Source organism: Bombina bombina, chromosome 3 (assembly GCF_027579735.1).
Source record: "Bombina bombina isolate aBomBom1 chromosome 3, aBomBom1.pri, whole genome shotgun sequence".
NCBI classification, from domain to species: domain Eukaryota; kingdom Metazoa; phylum Chordata; class Amphibia; order Anura; family Bombinatoridae; genus Bombina; species Bombina bombina.
Window position 1 is genome coordinate 413,144,613 of NC_069501.1, and position 17,536 is coordinate 413,162,148.

At 41.9% G+C, this 17,536-nt stretch overlaps 1 protein-coding gene across 2 annotated transcripts in view; it reads left to right on the forward strand.

Moving 5' to 3' along the window:
• Window positions 1–17,536, forward strand: part of RAB29 (RAB29, member RAS oncogene family) — a 176,541-nt gene that overhangs the window by 112,262 nt on the left and 46,743 nt on the right. Inside the window, exon 4 of one of the 2 annotated variants that reach the window (XM_053706607.1) lies at window positions 7,136–7,303. The exons of the other annotated variant lie outside the window; for it this stretch is intronic. Coding sequence (XP_053562582.1) covers window positions 7,136–7,303 — 168 coding nt within the window. The remainder of the gene's footprint in view (window positions 1–7,135; window positions 7,304–17,536) is intronic. 2 annotated transcript variants of the gene reach the window in all.

Consider the following 17,536-nt stretch of genomic DNA (forward strand, 5'->3'; position numbering starts at 1 on the left):
GGAATAATAGAAGTGTGGCGAGCAACTGCAATTACCAAAAAGCAATGGCAAAGCCATATATGTTTGCTAATTCTGAACAAAGGGGATCCCAGACAAGCTTATATAACCATTTGTGCCATGATTGCACAAGCGGTATATAAATAATTTCAGTGAGAAACCCAAAGTTTGTGAAAAAGTTGTAATCTGGCCCATATTTTTTAATGAGCCAATAAAGTCACATTCTTCATCAAGTGTTGTGTTTTTAAATTAAACAAAAATGTTTCGGAGCTTGTGGCTTTCCAAGATCAAATGAGGGGTCTTGGAGGTCTGAGGCTCCTAAGGGAGCAGAGATCTAGGGGTTTGAACAGCCCCCTCTATCCAGCTCCATTCACTGCTTGCTGATTTCTAGTCTCATCTCTACTGTGACCTTGCTACGTTTGTGTATCCCTGGGAGTTCCACCTGCTATTCCGCCACAGATCATGCCTGTAATGTGATCCCCTTTCAGAACAAGAATGAGTTGTCATGAGCACACAGGCAGAGATCTGCATGACAGCCCATTTTTCACATGGGAGCAGTTAAATGCCTTCCTAATAATACAGCAGCAGGCCCAGATGGCTTTCCCATAGAATTCTATAACATCCTAAAAGATTAAATTGCAACAACATTGGATAAATATAAGTGTATTATACTGATTGAGTAGAACTTCCATATTTTTTTTATTTTTTTTTAATATATAACTCAGGCTAACATGATCCTTATTCAACTTTTAATGAGTTCTTATGTCCCAATGCCCTCTTTAAAATGTGCATTACAACATTCTAATAAAAAAATCTGAAAGTTTTATAATAATTCTACCAAATACATACAGATCATGTAGGCTTTATACATTCATGATTGTCAACTAGAAACTTGAGGTGTATTGTGTATATTATTTCTCACTTCACGAAAGCCCATAAAATTCATAAGACAGATTCTTTATCTGAGGTTTTTCTATTATAGAGAGTAACAAGGCCTTACCTTTTTAATGCTTTGAATGATTTTAAATGTTAGGTTTTAAAAAATATAATCATCACAATTAGTCTTCAATCTTACCTAGGTATTCTTCAACAAAGAACACCACGAGAACTAAGTACATTTCTCCAACATTGGTGTGTCCGGTCCACGGCGTCATCCATAACTTGTGGGAATATTCTCTTCCCCAACAGGAAATGGCAAAGAGCACAGCAAAAGCTGTCCATATAGCCCCTCCCAGGCTCCGCCCCCCCCAGTCATTCTCTTTGCCGCTCTGAACAAGTAGCATCTCCACGGAGATGGTGAAGAGTATGTGGTGTTTAGTTGTAGTTTTTTATTCTTCTATCAAGAGTTTGTTATTTTAAAATAGTGCTGGTATGTACTATTTACTCTGAAACAGAAAGAGATGAAGAGTTCTGTTTAAAAGAGGAGTATGATTTTAGCAGCAGTAACTAAAATCAATTGGTGTTCCCACGCAGGACTGTTGAGCTGAGAGAACTTCAGTTGGGGGGAACAGTTTGCAGACTTTTCTGCTCAAGGTATGACTAGCCATTTTTCTAACAAGACTGTGTAATGCTGGAAGGCTGTCATTTTTCCCTCATGGGGATCGGTAAGCCATTTTCTTAGACTCAGACAGAATAAAGGGCTTATTATGGGCTATTAACTGGTGGACACTCTTAAGGGCTAAATCGATTGTATATTTAAGTTATATTTTGAAAGTTTGAAGTAATCTTCACACTTTTATTGTTTGGGGAACGTTTTTTATCGCCAGGCACTTGTTTAGACACCTTCGCAGTCAGGAAGGGCCTTTCACTATAGTAGGCAGAGCCTCATTTTCGCGCCATTATTGCGCAGTTACTTTTGAGTACAGTGCATGCAGCTGCATGTGTGAGGGTCTGGTATCCACTGAAAACGTTTCTAGAAGGCTTGAATTGGTATCGTATACCCCCGTGGGATTGGTAAAGTCGCAACAAAGGCTGTTGCTGGGACTGTAGTGGGGTTAAAATTGCAAACGGCTCCGGTTTCCACATTTTAAGGGTTAACAGCTTGAAAATTGGGGTGCAATACTTTGAATGCATTAAGACACTGTGGTGAAAATTTGGTAAAGATTGGATAATTCCTTCATAGTTTTTCACATATTAAGTAATAAAGTGTGCCCTGTTTAACATTTAAAGAGACAGTAACGGTTTTATTTTAAAACCGTTTTTGTGCTTTATTAACCAGTTTAAGCCTGTTTAACATGTCTGTACCTTCAGATAGATCATGTTCTGTATGTATGGAGGCCAATGTGGTTCCCCCTTCTAATATATGTGATAATTGTGCCATAGCGTCCAAACAAAGTAAGGACAGTACTGTCACAGATAGTAAGGTTGCCCAGGATGATTCCTCAGATGAAGGAAGTAGACATAGTTCTACATCATCTCCTTCTGTGTCTATACCAGTTATGCCCGCGCAGGCGACCCCTAGTACTTCTAGCGCGCCAATGCTTGTTACTATGCAACAATTGACGGCAGTAATGGATAACTCCATAGCTAATATTTTATCCAAAATGCCAGCATTTCAGAGAACGCGCGATTGCTCTGTTTTAAACACTGTAGAGCAGGAGGGCGCTGATGATAATTTTTCTGTCATACCCTCACACCAATCTGAAGTGGCAGTGAGGGAGGGTTTGTCAGATGGGGAAATATCTGATACAGGAAGAATTTCTCAGCAGGCAGAACCTGACGTTGTGACATTTAAATTTAAATTAGAGCATCTCCGCGCATTACTTAAGGAGGTGCTATCTACTCTGGATTATTGTGACAATCTGGTCATCCCAGAAAAATTGTGCAAGATGGACAAGTTCCTAGAGGTCCCGGTGCACCCTGATGCCTTTCCGATACCTAAACGGGTGGCGGACATAGTGAATAAGGAGTGGGAGAAGCCAGGCATACCTTTTGTCCCTCCTCCTATATTTAAGAAATTGTTCCCTACGGTCGACCCCAGGAAGGACTTATGGCAAACGGTCCCTAAGGTCGAGGGGGCGGTTTCTACACTAGCCAAGCGCACAACCATTCCTATAGAGGACAATTGTGCTTTCAAAGATCCTATGGATAAAAAATTGGAGGGTTTGCTTAAAAAGATTTTTGTACAGCAAGGTTACCTCCTTCAACCTATTTCGTGCATTATTCCTGTCACTACAGCGGCGTGGTTCTGGTTCGAGGAACTAGAAAAGTCGCTCAGTAGGGAGACTCCGTATGAGGAAGTCATGGACAGAATTCCACGCACTTAAGTTAGCTAATTCCTTTATTTTAGACGCCGCTTTGCAGTTAGCGAGGTTAGCGGCGAAAAATTCAGGGTTTGCAATTGTGGCGCGCAGAGCGCTCTGGCTAAAGTCTTGGTCGGCGGATGTATCTTTCAAGACAAAATTGCTTAATATCTCTTTCAAAGGTAAGACCCTTTTTGGGCCAGAATTGAAAGAGATTATTTCAGACATCACTGGGGGAAAGGGCGATGCCCTCCCACAAGATAGACCTTTCAAGGCTAAGAATAAGTCCAATTTTCGTTCCTTTCGCAATTTCAGGAACGGACCGGCTTCCAACTCTGCAGCCTCTAGACAGGAGGGTAACGCTTTCCAGACTAAACCAGCTTGGAAACCGATGCAAGGCTGGAACAAGGGTAAACAGGCCAAGAAGCCTGCTGCTACCAAGACAGCATGAAGGGGTAGCCCCCGATCCGGGACCGGATCTAGTAGGGGGCAGACTCTCTGTCTTTGCTCAGGCTTGGGCAAGAGATGTTCAGGATCCCTGGGCACTAGAAATAGTCTCTCAGGGTTATCTTCTAGAATTCAAGGAACTACCCCCAAGGGGAAGGTTCCACATGTCTCACTTATCTTCAAACCAAATAAAGAGACAGGCATTCTTACATTGTGTAGAAGACCTGTTAAAGATGGGAGTGATACACCCAGTTCCATCTGTGGAACAAGGTCAGGGGTTTTACTCAAATCTGTTTGTAGTTCCCAAAAAAGAGGGAACTTTCAGACCAATTCTGGATTTAAAAATTCTAAACAAATTTCTCAGAGTTCCATCGTTCAAAATGGAAACCATTCGAACAATTTTACCTACAATCCAGGAGGGTCAATTTATGACTACCGTGGATTTAAAGGATGCGTATCTACATATTCCTATCCACAAAGATCATCATCAGTTCCTAAGGTTCGCCTTTCTGGACAAACATTATCAGTTCGTGGCTCTCCCATTCGGGCTAGCAACTGCTCCAAGAATTTTCACAAAGGTGCTCGGGTCCCTTCTAGCGGTTCTAAGACCAAGGGGTATTGCAGTGGCACCTTATCTGGACGACATTCTAATCCAAGCGTCGTCTCTTTCCAAAGCAAAAGCTTATACAGACATTGTTCTAGCCTTTCTCAGATCTCACGGGTGGAAGGTGAACGTAGAAAAGAGTTCCCTGTCTCCGTCGACAAGAGTTCCCTTTTTGTGAGCAATAATAGATTCTTTAGAAATGAAGATCTTCCTGACAGAAGTCAGAAAGTCAAAGCTTCTAAACGCTTGTCAAGTTCTTCACTCTATTCTGCAGCCTTCCATAGCTCAGTGCATGGAAGTAGTAGGGTTGATGGTTGCAGCAATGGACATAGTTCCTTTTGCTCGAATTCATCTAAGACCATTACAACTGTGCATGCTCAAGCAGTGGAATGGGGACTATACAGACTTGTCTCCAAAGATTCAAGTAGACCAGATGACCAGAGACTCACTCCGTTGGTGGTTGTCCCAGGATCACCTGTCTCAGGGAATGAGTTTCCGCAGACCAGAGTGGGTCATTGTCACGACCGACGCCAGTCTATTAGGCTGGGGCGCGGTCTGGGATTCCCTGAAAGCTCAGGGTTTATGGTCTCGGGAAGAGTCTCTTCTCCCGATCAACATCCTGGAACTGAGAACGATATTCAATGCTCTCCGGGCTTGGCCTCAACTAGCGAAGGCCGGATTCATAAGATTCCAGTCAGACAACATGACAACTGTAGCTTACATCAACCATCAGGGGGGAACAAGGAGTTCCTTGGCGATGAGAGAGGTATCCAAAATCATCAAATGGGCGGAGGATCACTCATGCCACCTATCTGCAATCCACATCCCAGGAGTAGACAACTGGGAGGCGGATTATCTGAGTCGTCAGACTTTCCATCCGGGGGAGTGGGAACTCCACCCAGAGGTGTTTGCCCAGTTGAATCAATTATGGGGCATTCCAGACATGGATCTGATGGCGTCTCGTCAGAACTTCAAGGTTCCTTGATACGGGTCCAGATCCAGGGATCCCAAGGCGACTCTAGTGGATGCATTAGTGGCGCCTTGGTCGTTCAACCTAGCTTATGCGTTTCCACCGTTCCCTCTCCTTCCCAGGCTTGTAGCCAGGATCAAACAGGAGAAGGCCTCGGTGATTCTGATAGCTCCTGCGTGGCCGCGCAGGACTTGGTATGCAGACCTGGTGAATATGTCATCGGCTCCACCATGGAAGCTACCTTTGAGACAGGACCTTCTAGTACAAGGTCCATTCGAACATCCAAATCTAGTTTCTCTGCAGCTGACTGCTTGGAAATTGAACGTTTGATTTTATCCAAGCGTGGGTTTTCAGATTAAGTGATAGATACTCTGGTCCAAGCCAGAAAACCTGTGACTAGAAAGATTTACCATAAAATATGGAAAAGATATATCTGTTGGTGTGAATCCAAGGGATTCTCCTGGAGTAAGACTAAAATTCCTAAGATCCTCTCCTTTCTCCAAGAAGGTTGGGATAAGGGATTGTCAGATTTCTGCTTTATCTGTCTTGTTACACAAACGACTGGCAGCTGTGCCAGATGTACAAGCTTTTGTACAGGCTTTGGTTAGAATCAAGCCTGTTTACAGACCTTTGACTCCTCCCTGGAGTCTAAATTTAGTTCTTTAGTTCTTTCAGTTCTTCAAGGGGTTCCGTTTGAACCCTTACATTCCATAGATATCAAGTTACTATCTTGGAAAGTTTTGTTTTTGGTCGCTATTTCTTCTGCTAGAAGAGTTTCTGAATTATCTGCTTTGCAGTGTGATCCACCCTATCTGGTGTTCCATTCAGATAAGGTTGTTTTGCGTACCAAGCCTTGTTTTCTTCCAAAATTTGTTTCCAACAAGAACATTAACCAGGAAATAGTTGTTCCTGCTTTGTATCCGAATCCAGTTTTCAAAGAAGGAACGTTTGTTACACAATTTAGATGTAGTCCGTGCTTTAAAGTTCTATTTAGAAGCAACAAAGGATTTCAGACAAACTTCTTCTTTGTTTGTCGTTTATTCTGGTAGGAGGAGAGGACAAAAAGCTACTGCTACCTCTCTTTCTTTCTGGCTGAAAAGCATCATCCGATTGGCTTATGAGACTGCTGGACAGCAGCCTCCTGAACGAATCACAGCTCACTCTACTAGGGCTGTGGCTTCCACATGGGCCTTCAAGAACGAGGCTTCTGTTGATCAGATATGTAAGGCAGCGACTTGGTCTTCTCTGCACACTTTTGCCAAATTCTACAAATTTGATACTTATGCTTCTTTGGAGGCTATTTTTGGGAGAAAGGTTTTGCAAGCCGTGGTGCCTTCTGTTTAGGTAACCTGATTTGCTCCCTCCCTTCATCCGTGTCCTAAAGCTTTGGTTTTGTTTCCCACAAGTTATGGATGACGCCGTTGACCGGACACACCAATGTTGGAGAAAACAGAATTTATGCTTATCTGATAAATTACTTTCTCCAACGGTGTGTCCGGTCCACGGCCCGCCCTGGTTTTTTAATCAGGTTTGAAAAATTTCTTTCTCTATACACTACAGTCTCCACAGCACCCTATAGTTTCTCCTTTTTTTCTCCTAACCGTCGGTCGAATGATTGGGGGGGCGGAGCCTGGGAGGGGCTATATGGACAGCTTTTGCTGTGCTCTTTGCCATTTCCTGTTGGGGAAGAGAATATTCCCACAAGTTATGGATGACGCCGTGGACCGGACACACCGTTGGAGAAAGTAATTTATCAGGTAAGCATAAATTCTGTTTTTTTAAAAAATGTATGCTCTAGCTAAATCATGGAAGAAAAAATGTTGGGTTTCATGTCCTTTTAAATATTCTCATCTCAGCAAGGTTTGTGTTAAATAGGGACACACTCCAAGGATGTCATTTATCGCCCTTGTTGTTCATCGTTGCCTTGGAACCACGTGTAAACTATCCAGGAATAGAAAGAAGGTGGTGATTGTAAACATAAAGCATTCCTATATGCAGATGGCATGTTACTTTGTGTACAAGAACCTAGAAAATATTTATCAGGTATGTTGGATGTAATGCAAAACTTCAATAACTTGTGATATAACATAAACATGGACAAATCAGAAGTTCAGAAGAAGCTAAATAAAAATAAAAATAAAAAAAAGAAGTTTGCGTACAAAAAGCTAAAAATAATTTAAGAATAGGATATATATATATATATATATATATACACACACTTATCAAGAAACGTGATAGCGTAATATTATCAACAAAATAGAACATGATCGAAAGAGATTTGGAAATCTTCACATATTCTTAACAAGAAGGATCCATCTAATTAATGTTATTATGTTTGATTATTTTAATATCTTAATCTGCAGCCAGGTCTAAAATGATGCAATGGGGTAACTCTCATTTGGTACAGCAAAACTGCCCAAATTCTCAAAAATGACTCCTCCCCCCCCCCCAAAAAAAATAAAATAATTATATATATATAACTAGACAGCCCTTGTTATTGATCTAGGCCCATTTTGTTATATTTCAAGCTACCATTTGACTGCCAAATACCATCACATAAAAAAATAGTTAACTTATTTAAAAACTTTGGGTTTCAAACTAAAATTATTTACACACAACTACTGCAGTCATATGACAAATGGTTGTAAAAGGTTCTCTAGGATACCATTTGCTCAGAAATGGTATTTATGCATGGCTTTGCCATTGATTTTGGTCATTTTAAAGACTGCTAATTACAACTGCGCACCACACCTCTAAAATTACTGGCATTGAAGGGGTTAATCAGCTGTTAAAGGGACAGGAAATAACAAACTTTTCTTTCATGATTTGGATAGAACATAACATTTTAAACTTTCCAGTTTACTACAGGCAGCTAGATGAACACATTTAGTTAACCAATCAAAAGAGACAAATGTGTGTGGGCACCAATTAGCAGCTAGCTCCCACTATAATGTCAACAGATAACAATATTTCAAAATACTCTTTAAGACGCAATAAACAGAAAAACAATTTAAAATGATAATATAAAATGACAAATCACACACACATACATATATATATACCTTCAAGGGTAAAATGTATTTTAGTGCATTGATTCCCCTCACACCTAACATCTCCCTGATCCCTCCCAAATAGCTTTCTTCCCTTCCTCTCCCACTGGTCACCATCATCTTCCACCATCTTAGGTACTGGCAGCCAGGCCAACTGTATGCAATTAGTGGTTTTGTTTTTCTAATTTTATTCATTTTCTGTAGTGTAGGGACCTCCTCACCTTCCCATCTCCTTGATTACTCAGAAATAGCTCTCTTTCCTCTTGCCCCCCTACTGCACCTCCATATTTGTTACTTGTAATATACAAGTGTGCAGTCGGGGTTTTTTTTTTTTTTTTTTTTTTGTAGTGTAGTGATCTACTTTCCACCTACCCCTTTTAAGTCATCTCACTGTAGGGCCCCCCACCCCTCTAATATCCCTTTTCTTTAGTGTATGCACTCATCCCTCCCAAATTGTTTTGCTGTAGTGTAGGGAACTGTGCACTCCCCCCCTCCAGCTATGGAGCACCCACCTGCCTCCCACCTTCCCTCCCACGGCATCATCCCACCCAATACAGACAGTGACACTGTCTGTATTGGCGATCTGGCTTCATATAATAAGGGAGCACGATTAGCGCTCCCTTACTATATGATGGCAGATGCCTTCTGCTCTCAGCTGCAATCTCTGCTGTCCAAGGTACTACGTCAACACAGAACGCTGGGCAAAGTACTGTGTGATGTAGTACCTACGTCCATTTGGTACAAGGGGTTAATATGAACATTATTAGCTGTCTTTTATATGCCCTTACACATGCCTCCTCTTCATTTCCTGTGCTGATCTTGATAAACTTTATAAATCATTTAGAATGTTTAGTTTAAAATAATTAATGTCTTCCTATAAAGCAGGAGACTGCATTTTCCTATTATCCAATTATTTATCCTATTATTTAGGGCTGCGGAATCTATTGGCGCTCTACAAATAACCGATAATAATAATCCAATGCTATAATTGAAAGGCATTTGCTAGATTATCTTTAGTATTGGCTAACAGATTTAGATACATTTGGGGCAGATTTATCTACCAAAAGGTGTATGTTCCTTCCTAAACCCTCTATGCTCAGAGTTAAAGTGAAGGTAAAGTTACCTTGTTGTCGATCTAGTATATAATATGTCCCAAATAAATAGGACTTTCATTCATCAATTTTTATAATTTTTATAATTTTGCTTGTAAGTAAAGTTATTACCGTTTCAAATCAATTTGTGAAGCTCCAATAAATCAACCCGTTTTTTTTCTGTCTCGTCACATTATTCTGTGATCTAATTGAAAATCTGTCCGTCACTCAACGCCACCCACCTCCTTGCTCATATGCGCATGTGGTATTCTTTTTTTTTTTAGAAGCTAGTAATCAACGCTTGCTCCCATTTCTCCAACATTGGTGTGTCCGGTCCACGGCGTCATCCTTACTTGTGGGAATATCTCTTCCCCAACAGGAAATGGCAAAGAGTCCCAGCAAAGCTGGCCATATAGTCCCTCCTAGGCTCCGCCCACCCCAGTCATTCTCTTTGCCGTTGCACAGGCAACATCTCCACGGAGATGGTTAAGAGTATGTGGTGTTTAGTTGTAGTTTTTTTTTATTCTACTATCAAGAGTTTGTTATTTTAAAATAGTGCTGGTATGTACTATTTACTCTGAAACAGAAAAGGATGAAGATTTCTGTTTGTGAGAGGAAGATGATTTTAGCAGACAGTAACTAAAATCGATTGCTGTTTCCACATAGGACTGTTGAGATGAAGTAACTTCAGTTGGGGGAAACAGTTAGCAGACTTTTCTGCTTAAGGTATGACTAGCCATATTTCTAACAAGACTGTGTAATGCTGGAAGGCTGTCATTTCCCCTCATGGGGACCGGTAAGCCATTTTCTTAGTCTCAAACAGAATAAAGGGCTTAATATGGGCTTTAAAACTGGTAGACACTTTTATGGGCTAAATCGATTGCTTTATTTGGACATTTTATACATGTTTATGCTGATATTTCACACTTAACGTCAGGCACTATGTTAGACACCTTTTCCAGTCAGGAAGGGCCTTCCCAGTTGTAGGCTGAGCCTCATTTTCGCGGCATTACTGCGCAGTTGTTTTTGAGAGCAAGACATGCAGATGCATGTGTGAGGACCTGAAAGTAGTTGGAAAAGTTCCTAAAAGGCGTCATTTGGTATCGTATTCCCCTCTGGGCTTGGTAAAGTCACAGCAAAGTCTGTAGCTGGGACTGTATAGGGGTTAAATCTGTAACCGCCTCCGGTTTCGTTATTTTAAGGGTTAAAGCTCTGAAAATTGGTGTGCAATACTTTTAATGCTTTAAGACACTGTGGTGAAATTGTGGTAAATTTTGAACAATTCCTTCATATTTTTTCACATATTCAGTAATAAAGTGTGCTCTGTTTAAAATTTAAAGAGACAGTAACGGTTTTGTTTTAAAACGGTTTTTGTGCCTTATTGACAAGTTTAAGCCTGTTTAACATGTCTGTGCCTTCAGATAAGCTATGTTCTATATGTATGAAAGCCAATGTGTCTCCCCCTTCAAAATTGTGTGATAATTGTGCCAAAGCGTCCAAACAAAGTAAGGACAGTACTACCACAGATAATGAAATTGCCCAAGATGATTCCTCAGATGAAGGGAGTAGACATGGTTCTACATCATCTCCTTCTGTGTCTACGCCAGTTTTGCCCACGCAGGAGGCCCCTAGTACTTCTAGCACGCCAATGCTTATTACCATGCAACAATTGACGGCTGTAATGGATAACTCCATAGCAAATATTTTATCCAAAATGCCTGCATATCAGAGAAAGCGCGATTGCTCTGTTTTAAACACCGGAGAGCAGGAGGGCGCTGATGATAATTGTTCTGTCATACCCTCACACCAATCTGAAGGGGCCATGAGGGAGGTTTTGTCAGATGGGGAAATTTCAGATTCAGGAAAAATTTCTCAACAGGCTGAACCTGATGTTGTGACATTTAAATTTAAATTGGAACATCTCCGTGCTCTGCTTAAGGAGGTGTTATCTACTCTGGATGATTGTGACAACTTGGTCATTCCAGAAAAATTATGCAAGATGGACAAGTTCCTAGAGGTTCCGGTGCACCCCGACGCTTTTCTTATACCCAAGCGGGTGGCGGACATAGTGAATAAGGAGTGGGAGAAGCCCGGCATACCTTTTGTTCCCCCTCCTATATTTAAGAAATTATTTCCTATGGTCGACCCCAGAAAGGACTTATGGCAGACAGTCCCTAAGGTCGAGGGGGCAGTTTCTACTCTAAACAAGCGCACTACTATTCCTATCGAGGATAGTTGTGCTTTCACAGATCCTATGGATAAAAAATTGGAAGGTTTGCTTAAAAAGATTTTTGTACAGCAAGGTTACCTTCTACAACCCATTTCGTGCATTGTTCCTGTCACTACAGCAGCGTGGTTCTGGTTCGAGGAACTAGAAAAGTCGCTCAGTAGAGAGACTCCATATGAGGAGGTTATGGACAGAGTTCACGCACTTAAGTTGGCTAACTCTTTTATTTTAGATGCCGCTTTGCAATTAGCTAGATTAGCGGCGAAAAATTCAGGGTTTGCAATTGTGTCGCGCAGAGCGCTTTGGCTAAAGTCTTGGTCAGCGGATGTATCATCCAAGACAAAATTGCTTAACATCCCCTTCAAGGGTAAAACTCTCTTTGGACCAGAATTGAAAGAGATTATCTCAGACATCACTGGGGGAAAGGGTCACGCCCTCCCACAAGATAGGCCTTTCAAGGCCAAGAATAAGTCTAATTTTTGTTCCTTTCGTAATTTCAGGAACGGACCGGCTTCTAATTCTGCATCCTCTAAGCAAGAGGGTAATGCCTCACAGTCCAAAACAGCCTGGAAACCGATGCAAGGCTGGAACAAGGGTAAGCAGACCAAGAAGCCTGCTACCGCTAACAAAACAGCATGAAGGAGTAGCCCCCGATCCGGGACCGGATCTAGTGGGGGGCAGACTCTCTCTCTCTTTGCTCAGGCTTGGGCAAGAGATGTTCAGGATCCCTGGGCGCTAGAAATAGTTTCTCAGGGTTATCTTCTGGAATTCAAGGAACTACCCCCAAGGGGGAGGTTCCACATGTCTCACTTATCCTCAAACCAAATAAAGAGACAGGCGTTCTTACATTGTGTAGAAGACCTGTTAAAGATGGGAGTGATACACCCAGTTCCAATGAAGGAACAAGGAATGGGATTCTACTCAAATCTGTTCGTGGTTTCCAAAAAAGAGGGAACTTTCAGACCAATTCTGGATTTAAAGATCCTAAACAAATTTCTCAGGGTACCATCGTTCAAAATGGAAACCATTCGAACGATTCTACCCACTATCCAGGAAGGTCAATTTATGACTACCGTGGATCTAAAGGATGCGTACCTCCATATTCCTATCCACAAAGAACATCATCAGTTCCTAAGGTTCGCCTTTCTGGACAAACATTACCAGTTTGTGGCCCTCCCATTCGGATTAGCCACGGCTCCAAGGATTTTCACAAAGGTACTCGGGTCCCTTCTAGCGGTTCTAAGACCGAGGGGCATTGCAGTAGTACCATACTTGGACGACATTCTAATACAAGCGTCGTCCCTTTCAAAATCAAAGGCTCATACAGACATCGTTCTGGCCTTTCTCAGATCTCACGGATGGAAAGTGAACATAGAAAAAAGTTCTCTGTCTCCGTCAACAAGAGTTCCCTTCTTGGGAACAATAATAGATTCCTTAGAAATGAGGATCTTTCTGACAGATGTCAGAAAGTCAAAACTTCTAAGCGCTTGTCAAGTTCTTCATTCTGTTCCACGTCCTTCCATAGCTCAGTGCATGGAAGTAGTAGGGCTGATGGTTGCAGCAATGGACATAGTTCCTTTTGCGCGAATTCATCTAAGACCATTACAACTGTGCATGCTGAAACAGTGGAATGGGGACTATACAAACTTGTCTCCAGTGATTCAAGTAGATCAGAAGACCAGAGATTCACTCCGTTGGTGGATATCCCTGGACCACCTATCCCAGGGAATGAGCTTCCGCAGACCAGAGTGGGTTATTGTCACGACCGACGCCAGTCTAGTGGGCTGGGGTGCGGTCTGGGAATCCCTGAAAGCTCAGGGACTATGGTCTTGGGAAGAGTCTCTTCTCCCGATAAACATTCTGGAACTAAGAGCGATATTCAATGCTCTCAGGGCTTGGCCTCAGCTTGCAAAGGCCAGTTTCATAAGATTCCAATCAGACAACATGACGACTGTTGCGTATATCAATCATCAGGGGGGAACAAGGAGTTCCCTGGCGATGAAAGAAGTAACCAAAATAATACAATGGGCGGAGAATCACTCCTGCCATCTGTCTGCGATCCACATCCCAGGTGTGGAAAACTGGGAAGCAGATTATCTGAGTCGTCAGACATTCCTTCCGGGGGAGTGGGAACTCCACCCAGAGATTTTTGCCCAATTGACTCAATTATGGGGCATTCCAGACATGGATCTGATGGCGTCTCGTCAGAACTTCAAGGTTCCTTGCTACGGGTCCAGATCCAGGGATCCCAAGGCGACTCTAGTGGATGCACTAGTAGCGCCTTGGACCTTCAACCTAGCTTATGTGTTTCCACCGTTTCCTCTCATTCCCAGGCTGGTAGCCAGGATCAAACAGGAGAGGGCCTCGGTGATCTTGATAGCCCCTGCGTGGCCACGCAGGACTTGGTATGCAGACCTGGTGAATATGTCATCGGTTCCACCATGGAAGCTACCTTTGAGACGGGACCTTCTTGTTCAGGGTCCATTCGAACATCCAAATCTGGTCTCCCTCCAGCTGACGGCTTGGAGATTGAACGCTTGATTCTATCAAAGCGTGGGTTTTCAGATTCTGTGATTGATACTCTGGTTCAGGCCAGAAAACCGGTAACTAGAAAGATTTACCATAAGATATGGAAAAGATATATCTGCTGGTGTGAATCCAAGGGATTACCTTGGAATAAGATAAAAATCCCTAAGATTCTTTCCTTCCTGCAAGAAGGTTTGGATAAAGGATTATCTGCGAGTTCTCTAAAGGGACAGATTTCTGCTTTATCTGTCTTACTACACAAACGACTGGCAGCTATGCCAGATGTTCAAGCATTTGTTCAGGCTCTGGTTAGGATCAAGCCTGTTTACAGACCTATGACTCCCCCCTGGAGTTTGAATTTAGTTCTTTCAGTTCTTCAAGGGGTTCCGTTTGAACCTCTACATTCCATAGATATTAAGTTGTTATCTTGGAAAGTTTTGTTTTTGGTTGCTATTTCTTCTGCTAGAAGAGTTTCAGAGTTATCTGCTCTGCAGTGTGCTCCACCCTATCTGGTGTTCCATGCAGATAAGGTGGTTTTGCGTACTAAGCCTGGTTTTCTTCCAAAGGTTGTTTCTAACAAAAATATTAACCAGGAGATAGTTGTACCTTCTTTGTGTCCGAATCCAGTTTCAAAGAAGGAACGTTTGTTACACAATTTGGACGTAGTCCGTGCTCTAAAATTCTATTTAGAAGCTACAAAAGATTTCAGACAAACATCTTCTCTGTTTGTCGTCTATTCTGGTAAAAGGAGAGGTCAAAAGGCGACTTCTACCTCTCTTTCCTTTTGGCTTAAAAGCATCATCCGATTGGCTTACGAGACTGCCGGACGGCAGCCTCCTGAAAGAATCACAGCTCACTCCACTAGGGCTGTGGCTTCCACATGGGCCTTCAAGAACGAGGCTTCTGTTGATCAGATATGTAAGGCAGCGACTTGGTCTTCTCTGCACACTTTTGCCAAATTCTACAAATTTGATACTTTTGCTTCTTCGGAGGCTATTTTTGGGAGAAAGGTTTTGCAAGCCGTGGTGCCTTCCGTTTAGGTAACCTGATTTGCTCCCTCCCTTCATCCGTGTCCTAAAGCTTTGGTATTGGTTCCCACAAGTAAGGATGACGCCGTGGACCGGACACACCAATGTTGGAGAAAACAGAATTTATGCTTACCTGATAAATTACTTTCTCCAACGGTGTGTCCGGTCCACGGCTCGCCCTGGTTTTTTTAATCAGGTCTGATGAATTATTTTCTCTAACTACAGTCACCACGGTACCATATGGTTTCTCCTATATTTTTCCTCCTGTCCGTCGGTCGAATGACTGGGGTGGGCGGAGCCTAGGAGGGACTATATGGCCAGCTTTGCTGGGACTCTTTGCCATTTCCTGTTGGGGAAGAGAGATTCCCACAAGTAAGGATGACGCCGTGGACCGGACACACCGTTGGAGAAAGTAATTTATCAGGTAAGCATAAATTCTGTTTTTGCGCATGCGTATTGGTAGTAGTGTATGAATTCCAACACTACGTCATCGGCTGCTTACAGACGGCTCAGATACGGACAAGCGCAGCACTTGACTTCTTAAACTCTTGACTAGAAGTAAGTACTGCTGTCCTTTCAAAATAGAATTTTAAAATGTCTAATTTATAATATATTAGCGCAAGCGCATAATAATGTGAGATTGCCAGTCATCGCATGTACAGTTCAACTGAGCATTGTGAACGTGCTTTTCAGAGACGTATAGAGCGGGCGGGACCGCTCTATACGTCAGAGACCAGAAAACAAGAAAATAGGGGTTGGGAGGAGTCATCATCGTAACGGTAGGAATTTTTATATACAGTATATATATATAATTTAATTTTTTTATATTTTTTTTAAATATAAAATAGATAAAATAACTTGGCGATTAGCTTCTGATAATATTAGCAAATCGAATGATGTCTTCGAATTGCTAAAACTTTACTTTCACTTTAACAGAATAAAATTACCCAGCCAGAGTGATTGACAAGCCCTGCTCTCAAGCAATTGGTTGCACAAGCATCGGTTTGTTCAATATTAAATATGGGGAAAATTACTCTAGGAGGTTTTTCACCACCTAAGAAATACTGCTGAAGCGGACTTACAAAAGGAATATGAGAGAACAAAAAGAAAGCTGATATCCCTGGAGTTACACTCTGTTATGCTTGCAGAATATTACAGGATTAATAGAATCCCTAGAGGCTTAAGGGTGAAATTGAGACCAACTATACTTGCTAATAATGAACTGTATAAAAATCGTTTCGAGAGTATACTCAATAAGTGCTCCTTCGATCTAATTGTGTTAGCGGTCGAATGTCGAATGTTTACAAATGGAAATTGATAAACAGAAAAGCTTGGTATTGGAAGCGGAGCGGGCGATGGAGACAAAGTACACTATGGAAATGTTGAAAGTTACTAAAGATGAAGATGATACATTGTTATTACAGTACCGCCAAGATCTTGAAGAGAAAGAGAGGTCAAAGTTTGGCAGAGACGAGCTTGACTACACCAATCATCGGGTGTACAATTAGTCACGTGACTACACATCACGATCTCGTGAGTCACGTGAAGGAGACACCGGAGGGGAGGGCGGAAGCACCGCCCCCCAAAGAGAATAGCGGATGAATACGCGGAGCTCCTGTAACCAGTATCGTCAGATGCCTGGACAACAATGAGGAGGGAGATACCGGCGGGGCATGAGGAAGTAAAGGTAAACAAATTGCCTAAAAGTCCCCTTACACACAAGGAAGAGAATTTAGTAATTAACATTTCAAAATATACGCTATCTGATGCGGAGCACAGTCTCCTGATGAAAGGATTTTCTTTTTGCCCTGTAAAGGGCTGTGATGAGTTTGAGACCGATTAAAGATTTGTATACATTTTTTTTAGGATGTTAAGATTGAAAGCACATTATGGTGAGAAAAATGTTGACAAATCTGCTGATAAAAATTCAATAAATGAATGAGCATTAGAAACCAGGCCATTCAATTTGAATGCTCTAAATTTATATAAGAAATCCACATATATACCTCCAAACAGTAATTCAGGTGTAGAAACCTTTGTGAAATTTGTACAATTTAGTGAAAAAAATGAATCCTAACCCATACAAGAAACGGCATAATTTAACTAGGGAGGAACATGAGGCTATATCCCTATTAAGAAATAATAAAGATATTACAATAAAAAGGGCGATAAGGGCGGAGCCATAGTGGTATTAGATACCCAATATTATGTCCAAGAGAGCTTACAACAACTCTCAGATGGAGGGGTATACGGCTTTTAAGGTTGTTATATCCTAATAAAAGAGAGAATCTTTCATCTTTGAACAAGGCTGTTGTACTGTGCTGCTGTCACACTTTATGCATTGACTGTACTAT